Consider the following 13,022-nt stretch of genomic DNA (forward strand, 5'->3'; position numbering starts at 1 on the left):
ATCAGGCAGACACGTCAAAGGCTCACCAGTGTTCTAACCTTATATGTATAAAATGATTGTGGTGTCCAGTGGACACGTGTAATTTCAGTAATACCGTTGAGATACCAGAATGCTTCAGAATTTCCTGAATAAATTGGAATCTTTTAAACAGACCCTTCATTCAAAGTAGATAGATTAGAATTACTGAACCCTACCTTTACCTCAGCAAGTGACGAAGAACCCGATACGACCCAAGAGACAGATCTCATGAACTTTGCTGATAGGTAAGAAAGGTAGGTATCCCTAAATATGGACCTAAAGGGTTCAGTATGACTATTTTAAGGCAAGGAATTGCTTTTATAAGTTCGAGGAGAAATCCTCTTCTCCAGACTGTCATAAGCTGCTGAGAGATCCAGAAACACTTTTGAGCTTCTTCTCGAAACCGTGTTAACATGAATGAAAAGAGACCAGAAAATCGTGAGTTTGGGTTAAAAGGAGTAAATATTTTACTGTTCTGGATAATATTCACCGGCCCCGTGGTGTAGGGGTAGCATGCCTGCCTCTTACCCAGAGGCCCCGGGTTCGATTCCCAGCCAGATCAGGGATTTTTACCTAGACCTGAGGGCTGGTTCGAGGTGTACTCAGCCTACGTGATTAGAATTGAGGAGCTATCTGACGCTGAGATAGCGGCCCCGGTCTCAAAAGCCAAGAATAACGGCCGAGAGGATTCGTCGTGCTGACCACACAACACCTCATACCCTGCAGACCTTCGGGCTGCGCAGCGGTCGCTTAGTAGGACAAGGCCCTTCAAGGGCTATAGTGCTATGGGGTTTGGGGAGGGGGGATAATATTCAAATAACAAGTGTTACATTCTGTCTATGACCAACCACAAATTCATAGAAACAGGTTTTTTTTACCTTCCATGTAGTATCAACAACATAACTGTCGGTTCACAATACTGTACTTTCCTGAAAATGAACACCGAAATACACGTGGATTAAGAACTATATTTAAGCAGTGTCATTTGCAACTGTCCACCTAATTACAGTACATTGGCTTTTTGTTTAGAACCACACCGCATAGACATGAGGCCCATTAAACTTTTGCACGCACACAGCACATATGAGCCAGTGGGATTAACATTACTGAGCATACACAGAGGTTTCTTCCCAGACAGTGAAGACATGACCATCAAAGGTGGGCGTTTCAATGTTGCCTGATTTTCCTTGGCATGCTTGCTTTCCGAGCGATGTGGTGAATTTGACTTAGAATATATAAGACAATTACGAACAGAGTTTGCCTTAACACCAAACAGCACAAGAGACAAAAAAAAAACCTGTTCGTAATTCAAGTTAACGAAACTTCATGTTAACTGATATGATTTCTCATGAGAAATAATACATCCCTACTGCAACAAAAAAAATGTTCATGTTAACCTTAACCAAGTATATATCTTAAGCGAGTTCAAGCTAATGAGGTTCTGTATTACTACTATAATTAATCCTCTTTCTCCTACGACAGAGTTTATGAAAAAATAGATGATAGTATCAATGTAAACTAGATTTTTCATCTAGATAAAATTTATATCTGGTATCAAAGTCATCATACGAATAAGATTTAATAGCAGGTAGGGACCTCTTTGGAGGCAGCCCTACCCAGGGAGTGGCGCTCCTGCCTATGTGAGTCCCAGAGCACACTGACCCGGTGTGTAACATCTGGTACAGGTCCCAGCTCAGGGTTACGAGTGAAGACCTCAACGGCACCTATGGCAGAGAAGGTGGTCTTCGGTATGGTGGAGATGGCAGAAGGGGCAAACCCGTAGCGTCTGTACTATAGAGGAGCGGCTAAGAAAGGCGCCTGTCTCCATGTTACGGGTGGCCTAATTTTGAACCTGGCAGTAGGTATAAAATGCCTTTGGGTGTGACTAGCCCATTTGGCCTATTTGGATAAAGCAGATATGGTGCCTCGAAAAAGGTTAGGGCGTCCCCTGCTAAAAGCGATGCGCAGCTCTTCAGGTGCCAGGGGAACTGTGAGAAATAGGCAACCAGCACCAAACTACATCAAGATTGCGACAGTAAAGGTCCTGACACTGACGGGAAAGACAGAAGAACTGGTTGACTTCATGAAAGAAAAAGATATAGCCATACTTGAACTGTGTGAGACCAAGAAGAGGGGTACGGGAGAGATTCCTCTGAAAGAAGAATACAGGCAAAAAATGGAGTGGCCACCATACTTAGAAAAGAAATCCAAGAATATGTGGGATATACAAAATGCATCAGCAATAGGATGATGGTGATGAGACTCCAGTTTGAAAATGGCATGAAAGATCTATTTCAGTTGCATGCCCCAGAAACGAGTTGCATAGATGAACATCTAGAGGACTTTCTATAGAAAGTGGAGAGACAGATAGAAGATGAGGAAGTGCTATTGATGGGAGATCTACATGCATAAGTTGGAATGGAAAGACAAGGAAAGGAAGATGTTGTAGGGCCCTTTGGATATGGTAATGTAAATCCAGAAGGCGAGTTGTTGGTGGATTTTTGCATGAGGAACCAAATTATTGTTGGAAACACCCGGTTTAGGAAGCAGAACAGTCAGAAGATTACAAGGTATGGTTGGGGAGACAGATGAACAAAAACCATGATTGATTATATAATCATAGAGAGAGAACACCAGAAGAACCTTTTAGATGTTACAGCTAAGCCTGAAGAAGTCTCTGGTGGAGATCACAGAGTTCTGATAGGAAAATTGAAAGTGGGAAAGATTGAAAAACCCTCATTAAGAAGAGAGAAAAGAATTACATTATGGAAGTTGAAGGAGAAAAGCATACAAGAAGAATTTCAAAGGGAAATAATACCCTTGGTACCCAGGACGGAGATGGGAAATGTTGAAGATGAATGGAAAAGATTTAAGGAAGCACTGGTTGAATGTGCAAAAAAGGTATGTGGTAGAACATCAGGAAATGTGAAAGACAAAGAGACACACTGGTGGAATGATAGGGTAAAGATTAAAGTGAAGGAAAAGGAAATGTCATGGAAAGCATGGAAAACATTTGAGACTGAAGAAAGTAGAAGAAAATTTGTGGAGGCAAAGAATTTGACCAAGAAAGTAGTGGAGGAAGAAAAGAGGAAAAGCTGGGCCTTATTTACACAGAAACTGAGAGATGATATGCAGGGCAGCAAGAAATTACGGTATGGTATTTTAAGAAACAAAAAGAGAGATCAAGTAAACACCGGATTTGTGAAGGATGAAGGCGATATAACACTAACAAAGCCAGAAGAAATAAGATATAGATGGAGAGAGTATTTTCAGAAGTTGCTGAACATGAGAACTAATCTAAAGTTAGAAACTTCAAGGTTGTTCTGTATTGAACTGAGAATCATGCAAGTAATTTTAATGTAAGGAAATCCACCTTTTCAATTCATACAAAACTGTTGTACATAAGCTATACTACAACATTTTTATTATTATGAAGGTACTGGTTTCAACATGTTTTCAATGTCATCATCAGCCTTTCATAAAACCAAACAAGAGACTAAATTCACATATAGCAACAATATACACACACTAAGTAAAATTTGTATAACAACACACCTTTAAAATAGTTTATATAAAATAGATGAGGATTGCTTCGCGTTGGCAGCGTAATAGTCTTATATTGTCTTGGTACATAAGTTGAGGCACTTTCTGTAAAGTTGGGCTTTGGTATGATAAAGCAAATGAACACGTTAAAATCTTGATAATTGTCTTATTCATAGTGAAATGCAACACTGAGAAATAATCTGAGCGCTGTTGGTGGCATAGTCTTCTTATCTTAAAATTGTACTATGCACGTCGAAAGGTGGTTTTCAGTGTACATGTAGGTCCTAGGATGATATGTAGGACCGAGGTTCCTCAGTTCAAGTGGAATGTGAAACCTAGGGAAAAAGGGGGAGCTGATTTTAATATGGTGTTCTATAAAGGGCAAGTCATATGAAACAAAGGTATAGAGAGTTATAGTGTGAGACTCACCTTGCCGCAGCATGCGAAGAAGCTTACTCTATGGAGAGGAGTTAACAACTGGAGCTGGTTTGTGGGAGTAGAGGTAGATGGGAGAGGGGAGGAAGGGAAGGGAGGGGCTTGGAGAGGAACCGCCTACGGCGGTGTTGGGGGCGGTTCTGGAGGGCAATGCAGTGGGGACGTATGGCAAGGGAGGGTGTTATGTAATGCGTAGAAGATCGAACGCTTTCTCGGAAACTTCCAAGATACTTAATCAGCCGTTCAATAATTTCTCCCCCTACCTTGATTGTCGCCTTTTCACCTTTACTTCCAAGTGTCATGAATTTGGTTTTCTTTTTGTTTATGCTCATTCCATACTCTTCACACTTTTTGTTTAATTCTCTCAGCATTTTGTGGAGGTCCTTCACATTTTCAGCTTTTACTGCCATATCATCAGCAAATCTTATACATTCAATTCTGTTACCTCCAACGTTGACACCTCTTTTTCCATCCAAGCATTCACAAATAATTTCTGCCAAGTATATATTAAACAAAGTTGGTGATAAGCAGCAACCCTGTCTAACACCTTTCCCCAATCTGATTTCTTCTGTTAATTCTCCTCTTATTCTCACTCTTGCTGTTTTGTTGTAATATAATTGCTTGATCAGTCTTCTCTCTCTCCATTCCACTCCATGTTTTTTAAGTATCTCCAAGAGCTTATCCCAACTCACTTTGTCAAGTGCCTTCTCTAGGTCTACAAAGACTGTGTATACTTTTCTATTCTTCTCTATGTACCTTTCTCCTATGACTTTCAGTAAACCAATGGCATCCCTTGTGCCTACTCCATGCCTAAATCCATACTGTTCTTCACCAATATAATTCTCCATTCGTCTGTAAATCCTTCTGTTTATTGCTCTTAATAGTATTTTAGCTGCATGAGAAATTAAACTTAAGTGTCCTGTGTTCTTCACATTTCTTACTATTTTTCCTTTTTTCTATTGGTATTATTATATTTCCCAGAAAATCTTTTGGCCATTTCACTTTTAAGTAAATTTCTTGACAAATATATGCTTTCCTTTCCCCTGCAGTACTCTGACTAGTTCAATTGGTATTTCATCTACACCAACTGCCTTACCATTCTTCAGTTGCCTCCATTTCCTCTTCTAATATACTGAAACCAATCTGATCTTCATTTATTTCATTTTCCTTCTCCAAATTTATACTACTCTCATCTGGTCTGCTGTTTCAATCATATATCCATTCTATGTTCTCTTTCCATCATTCCTTAACTTTTTCAGGCTCACTAACTGTCCATCCAATGTTTTAATCTGTCATTCCACTTCCATTCCTTTTATCCTTGAATGTTAATACCATAGCTTCTTTGTACATCATGTCATATTTACCTTCACTTTCCAACCATTCTATTTTGCTGCAGGTTTCTCTGATCCACTTTTCTTTAGCAAGTTCAGTCAACCTCATTAATTCATTATTTAATTCTCTATACATATTTCTTCCTTCTTGAGTGTTTATGTTTTTCTTCTTTCCCTTTTCTTCCATTTTGTCCAACATTTCTTCAGTCACCCATTCCTTTCTTATTTTTCTGCTCCGTTTTGTTCCCAGAACTTCTTTTGCTGTCTCTTTAAGATTGTTTCTAAATCTCTCCCATTTTTCATTAACACAGCCTCATACTCAGTTTGTAATCTTTCAACAAGCCTTCTTCCAACTCTACTACATTTTTGTTTTCTTTCAAATTTTCAAGACATATAACTTCATTGCTCTTGCTTATCCTAACTATTTTTAATTTAATGCACAGTTCTGCAACAACTATGTAATCAGAACATATTTGCTCCTGGATAACATTTTGCATTTTTTAAGCCATTCCTATATCTCTGTAGTATCATAATATAGTCTATTTGGTACCTTTCATTATTAATACTAGATGTCCAAGTATACCTCCGCCTTTTATTGTTTTCAAACAATGTATTGCCAATAATAATGTTGTTTCTTTTACAGAAGTCAACTAACATCTAACCTCTGTCATTTCTAACTCCGAGCCCATATTTCCCAACTATTTTGTCTTCACGTCCTTCTCCAACAACGGCATTCCAATCTCCCATTATCACCACACATGCATTCTTAATTTCTCTTCCACTAATCTCATCTATTTGGTCGTAACATTCCTCTACCTCCTCTTCTGGGTAATACCAATATAATGGTCCGTTATTGGACATTATAAATTTTCCAGCTAACTCATTCTTGGTTGCCTGCGTTTCGCCCTCGTGTGCTAAGTTAGGTTCGTCAGTTGGGACTTAGCACACCACCCAAGACGCAAGGCTAGTGCATACTGTGGAGGCCACTGCATAGGCTACTTGAAGCCACCAGCAGTGCCAATGCACTATGAGTGCTATGTCTCATTTTCAAAAATTGATGCCTGCCTGGCCATCAAATGATGTAGATGTTGATTCCCATAGGGAACCTAAAATACAGTAAAACCTCCTTAATTCGAAGTCGTTGGGACTAAAAAATCGGACTTCGAATTACGTGATTTCGAATTAACCGCCAATTCGCAATTCAGAAGTACCAACCCTCGCTGCGTTACAAAATATTCTAAGGCCCGTTACTGCATGCAGTTAACCACAGTTTATACCTTTCAAATTCATTGACAAGGCATATGACAAGTGTCCCCTGGACTAAAGTTTGGGACAGTCTGGTGCAAAAACAAATTGGACAGGGATTAATAAAAATGATCATGGCAATGTACAAGGAATGTTGTTGCGTGCAAACATAAGTTGGCAGGACAAGTTGGTTCAAAATCACTAGTGGGCTGAGACAGGGAAGTGTTCTATCACCAATCCTCTTTACATCATGAGAACTGCAAAAACAACACATGGAGAGAAATGAACATCATGTTATTTGCAGATGATATTGTGATTTGAGGAGAAGAGGATATGAAGATTCAAGAACAGTTGGATGTGATGAATGGGAAGATCGAAGAATGTGGATTGAAAATAGGTGTAGAAAAGAGTAAAACTCTTGTTATGACTAGAGGGGAAAAAGAAGGGAAAGGTCAGATTAGACTTGCAGAGAAGCCCCTGGAAGTAGTGGAGACGTTCAAATACCTGGGAAGTGAAGTAATGGAGAATGCTCGACTGGATGCTGAGATTAGTAAGAGGATTCAACCTTGAAGTTGTTTCTATCATAGTGTAAGAAACATGTTACGGGACAAAGATGTGCCAATGGAAGCAAAGGAAACTATGTACAAGATGTATTATATACCTACCGGTATAACAACTTACAGAGCAGAAATTTGGACAATGACAAAGAAGGATGAGAGTCGAATACAGGCAGCTGAAATGAAGTTCTTGAAGAGTATGATACAGAAGAGTACAAGAGACAAAATAAGGAATGAGAAAATCCAGAAAGAAATTGGAGTGGAAAAAATGAATGATAGAATAGAGAAGAGCCGACTAAGATGGTTTGGGCACAAAGCGAATGAGTGATGAAAGAATGCCAAAAAAAAGGTGTTGGAAATGCAAATGCAAGGAACGAGAGGCCATGGACAGCCATGATTGTAATGGAAGGACACAATCCAATGCAGTATTATAGAAAGGAACCTAGACTGCAACACAGTGTTGGAGGGGAGTGGTGGAAAGACCGAAGAAAGTGGAGAGGAACCACATTTGCCCCTACCTGGCTACAACTGGATAAAGGGAAATGATGATGATGATGATGATGATGAATATTTCTTACAACAACAAATACCAAAAACAAAACAATCCTTAGGTATAAAACTGACTTGAGGTTATTTTTTCTTTAAAAAATTCACAAGATTCAGAAACAAGAAACAAATAATACACATTCATGTAAATACTATACCAAGATTTTCCAGAGTTTTCCATATTTCCTGCACTAACTGTGTCCTGACCTCTGGTGGCTCTTCAGGAACTAAATTCCCACAGCAACGAATAATAAGCAGTGACTGGGTACCGGTGGCAGATCCTAGAATGAGAAGTTCACAGATATATATACTAAGAAATAAAAAAAAGAAAAACATTCTACCTCATTTCAAGTCAGGACTTAACCCTACCAAAATAATTAATAAATGAAAATTAATTAACTAAATTAACTATATTAATTCAAGCTAACTACTAGTTATTTTATTGACAAATTATGTGCTAGTCTATTAATGAGCATTTTCTCAAGAGATCTGAAGGAATGAATAAATCAATAAAATGTAAAAGATTACTAGTATGACGTAATTCCTCCAAGACATCTTCCAGTTCTCTACGTGATATTCTTCCTAGCCGTCGTACATCTTGATCTAAACGCCTTAAGCTACGGTCAAGATTTGATTCCTGTTGAGATGGTGTGGATACTGTCTGAGTAGCAAGGCTCCTGAAACAAAGTATGCAGAATATGACACCAATGCTATATTCATAGACAAAGAAATAAGAAAGAATTTGTTGAGTTTGTAATACACTGACAATATGTAAAAAACGGCAAGTTTCATACATAGTTGATCAAAACTGGGCGTATTTATATTTACTTGAACATAATTTCCTTTTTCCCCTTCTCAATCAGCTGGGGTCAACTTTTCTGGTAGCTCCCTTCTAATATCTCCTGTCTTGGACATTATCTTTGAAAATCTGTGATTCCAGATCCTTCATTATATGAGCTATCTATCAAATTTTAGGCTGTTCCCACCTAAGTGGATTTTCCTACAACAAACGTACGGGTTTCATTATTTTTTATGGAAATTCCAACTACCAATTTTCACGTCTGTAACATCTTCAGTTTTTAAGATATAAGTATCCTCATAAAAATAATTCAACCCCTTTTTCAGTCTTTTTCACCCCCTTAAATGGATTTTCCAAAAACAAAACATTATTTATTTTTTAAAGGAGATTCCAAATACCAATATCCATGTCTGTGATATATATAATTTTCCTCATTAAAGAATTCAACCCTTTTTCAGTCCTTTTCACACCGCCCACAAGTGGAATTTCAGAAAAAGATGTGTGTTTCTTTATTCTTAAAGAAGATTCCAAATAACAATTTTCACATCTTTAAACTGTTAAGTTTTAGAGATATACTCTTTTTAAAAATCCCCCTCCTCCCTCGCGATGGAATATCAAACATCCTCCCTTAGTCAGCACTTATACTGTAATATAAATGTAACCTCAAAATGCCATTTCTTTATGTCCAGAGTTTTGGCTCGGCGATGATGAATCAGTAAGCCAGTCAGTCAGGACATGTTATTTTTTATACATATATATAGCCTTATGGATGCCGTCATCACCTACTACTGAACCACGAAACTTGTTTGAATGACCTCACTATTGATACTCATCCCTTTACTTATCTGGTCTTCCATTGAAAACCTCTGCAAACATTTAGCCCATTTCTCCATCCTTCCACCTGTTAACCTTATCCTGAAGTGCATCCACACTGTTGGCCATAAACACGATGTTACCAACAGTGTACTCCCTGGGGCTTCTTCCTGGATATGCTTCATTAGCTCATCAATTATTCTTATAAACACATAGAGGTCAAGAACAGAGCCCTGATCCAGGCCTACTTTAACTGAAAATTTTCCAGCAACTCCATGGTAAGTAAATTCGTGTCTTCATCCTGATGTGGTGCAGATGTTTTTAGGCACACCCGCAATAAGAGGTGAGCTACAAGTACCATGTTAACCACATATCAGCCCTCCTACCATTTTTAAATCATGGCAGTACCAGAAATCCAACCCAGACCTCTAAGGAACACAGCTAATCATGCTAACCAATACGCTGCAAACTGTATGCAGATGTTTGGCATTCATTATAAATATAGATCTTGGTTGATCGTGATGTCCAGATGTAACACACAGCCTACTTCTTAAGTGCTCAATGGCATCCAATCATAGGCCTTTCCCAGGTATATAAAGAACATCTGCAGGTCTTCCCCATGCATACAGTACTTTTCCACGAGTACTCCATAGTAAACCTCCCAGGCATGAACCCGAACTGGTTTTCAGTGATGTTAGTCTCCTCCTTCATTCTCCTTTCAATGGCTCTCTCCCAGAGTCTCAGAGCATGACAAAGTAATAATATATTTGTCATAATTTACATATGTCAAATTTACCTTCAAGATAGCTGTTTCATAACAATCTCTCCTTATTTAATTACTGTAAAGAGAAAGTGACTGTGTGATTTTCTTTTTTTTTTTTTTTTAATGAATCTCAACGTTGCACTAACATAAGTAGTTTTCCGGGATATGGATATATGAAGGGGTTAACACTAGGAAAGTCGACGTTCTCCCTAGGACCTTTTTAAAGGGCGCACCGCCCTGCCGTTTTTACAGACCGCCCAACTAACATAACCTAGATATGTGCTGGTTACATATAATATTAATACATATTCAAGTCCTTGGGTGCTCCAAACTAAAATATAAATACTGTAAAACTGTTTATTTAAATGATAAATCATTATTGTCAGCATAATTGCAAATTATATCAGAGTTTAAAGGTTTAGCTTGAATATCGCGTAGTGTCGTGCGTGAGCGGTGTCTGTATTTGCATGGAATTACATACAAGCATTTGATTCCGCACAACATTACAAACCCGGATGGCATTCCGCAGCAACTGAGTGATCAATCCCAGAGTTACGCGATTATGAATGAGCAGTAAAATACTAGAAGTTCTAAATACTCCATTATGTCTTGTTGATGATGATAACACTAAAATAGTTCAATTTTATAGTTAATGTTTACTTGTCTGATATTACTGTTAATATTCTGAGGGAAATAAATTGAAATTTTATCATATCCATTTTTTACGTAGTTTCCCCACCCGGCTACTCATTCCTGCCACCCGGCTGATGAAAATTTCTGGGGAGATCACTGAAAGTGGTGGGGGAGATAGTAAGTTCAAACACCACTGTCAGCAGCCCTGAAGATAGTTTACCATGGTTTCCCATTACATAATATAAATTTCATTCCGTATTGACGTTCTCACTTTCACAAAGTAAATGTTTATTGAATCCTCCTGTTCAATACAATATATTTCATATATTAAGATGACGTTTCTAAATTATCCATATCTGTTTCAACTCGTGTGTGATAAAGCAAGGGGGTCTAGAGACGTAAGCCCCCAGGTTAGGGCCGCAAAGAAGCTTAAGGCCTCCACCATTCTGTAGGGCAATTACTGGTTGCATTTAGTAGTAGTGTTTTCATTTTGCACGGGTTGGTAACTGAATGTATTTGTCTTGATTGCTGGGAATGATTACATCACAGCCGATGGAAATGCTTGTGTGTGCTTCAGGAATGGCGAATGATAATTGGTTACAAAAGTAAATGTACTTCTGGTGGCTGGCGGTTGGGTTCCTGGCTGTCTCAGTGAATACATCTCTCCTCTACAACGTATTCTACATAAGATTTGTAACTATTTCAAATCAATTACAATGCTATAAAACTCATGCTGCACTTACTAAATTTCAGAAGCGAGGCAAGTGCAAGAATTGAGTTGTTCCTACCCCCACTCCTCCACCCAGGAAACACATGGCTCATGCAGTGTACTGCCAACTATCCATAGCTCTGACAACTCTCCATACAATAGAGGGCCTGTATGGAGGAGTAGGGGAAGTTTGGGACTTCAATGTCATTAAGATGAAAATTACCCCCAAAAGATTAAAATTACGTCCACAGAAGCCCGCAAAGACCGCATAAGTTAGATAGTTCATTATCGGATTATAGAAATAGTAAGATGCTACATTCAATGAGGAATTCCAAATTCACTACACACAAAAAAAAAAAAAAAAGGTTACATGGAGGTCCAGGCACAAAATTAAACTACTGAGCCCTAAATGACAGCATATCACATATCCATGATAACACAGACCTTAACACATTTCTCACAATGTTTAAGTCCAGTTAGCAGTCCGCCTGGTAATAAGATCGCTACTACGTCAAGTCCATATGATCTGACACCACAGTTAGCCAGTGCGAGTACTGTTGATGGAAAAAACAAACCCATCAGAATATTCGCCAGCAGGGAAGATGACGCGATACAATTTCTAATCATTAGTTTTGTGTTCTAAATGTCTGGATAAAATCCCAAACCTATCTGCAGTATTTATATGAGGTGAGGGCATACGATGCTGTTGATACAGTTCCTTCATAGGATAGCGATGAGCAGACCCCTTAGTGCTATTTGACAGGAGTAGGCTACATACTGGCACAGAGTTTCATCCTTTGCCTCCCCACTATCTTCTTCTTCTTCTTGATGGTCAAGGGCTCTTTTAATTTTGCCCATTCCTACTATCATACAGGCCTATCACGTCATTCATTTCATCTCATAAACTCCTCCGAGGAAGTTGACGACAGAAAGGGCATCCGGCCGTAAAAACTCGCTACGATGATTAATCTTACTTCATACCAGACTCCACGGAGAAACGGAACAAGGGCAGGAGATACACCTAATTTTAAGGTTATGTGCAATCAACAGTAACTCGGAATACTCAATGTTTTCTCATCCTCATATTGCATTACCCTTACGAAGATAAGTCAAGCATTAAGACATAAAAGAAACATTTTGCTTGAATATTGCCTTAAAACACCCAAAGCTTTTCCCCATTTAACTCCTACAACGAAATGCCGGTTTGCTTTATACTTACTTCGTAAAACTTGTAGTTAGACAATGACTTTTCTGCACAAAAGAGCCATCAGTTTCTCCTCTAGAGGGATTAAAAACCAAGCTCCTAGTGAAACCTGCAAAATAACGAACAAATTTCGACGTACGAAGCAGGGAAGTCATTTTTCCAATACCCACAACAAGGAACCATGCAAGGAACTAGAACCTAAAAGACTGGAACTTCTTCTGCTTCTGCTTCTTCTTCTTAATCTTTTCTTCTTCTTCTTCTTCTTCTTCTTCTTCTTCTTCTTCTTCTAGATATTTGGTTGGGCTCTGTATTTCTTCTTCTTGATAAATGGTTGGGATTGTAGTTGGTCTAGGTTGGGCTCTGTAATTCTTCTTCTTCTTCTTCTTCTTCTTCTTCTTGATATATGGTTGGGCTCTGTATTTAACT

At 38.6% G+C, this 13,022-nt stretch overlaps 1 protein-coding gene across 1 annotated transcript in view; it reads right to left on the reverse strand.

The window, feature by feature from the left end:
• bsf (bicoid stability factor) overlaps positions 1 to 12,807 on the reverse strand; it is a 351,343-nt gene extending 338,536 nt beyond the window's left edge. Inside the window, exons 1-3 of the mRNA XM_067153608.2 lie at positions 12,612 to 12,807; positions 8,204 to 8,352; positions 7,834 to 7,956 (exon numbers count right to left, since the gene is read on the reverse strand). Of these exons, the coding sequence (XP_067009709.2) occupies positions 7,834 to 7,956; positions 8,204 to 8,352; positions 12,612 to 12,751 (412 nt within the window). The 5' untranslated portion in view covers positions 12,752 to 12,807. The remainder of the gene's footprint in view (positions 1 to 7,833; positions 7,957 to 8,203; positions 8,353 to 12,611) is intronic.
• Positions 12,808 to 13,022: the final 215 nt, after the last annotated feature.

This window comes from Anabrus simplex, chromosome 9 (genome assembly GCF_040414725.1).
Source record: "Anabrus simplex isolate iqAnaSimp1 chromosome 9, ASM4041472v1, whole genome shotgun sequence".
NCBI classification, from domain to species: domain Eukaryota; kingdom Metazoa; phylum Arthropoda; class Insecta; order Orthoptera; family Tettigoniidae; genus Anabrus; species Anabrus simplex.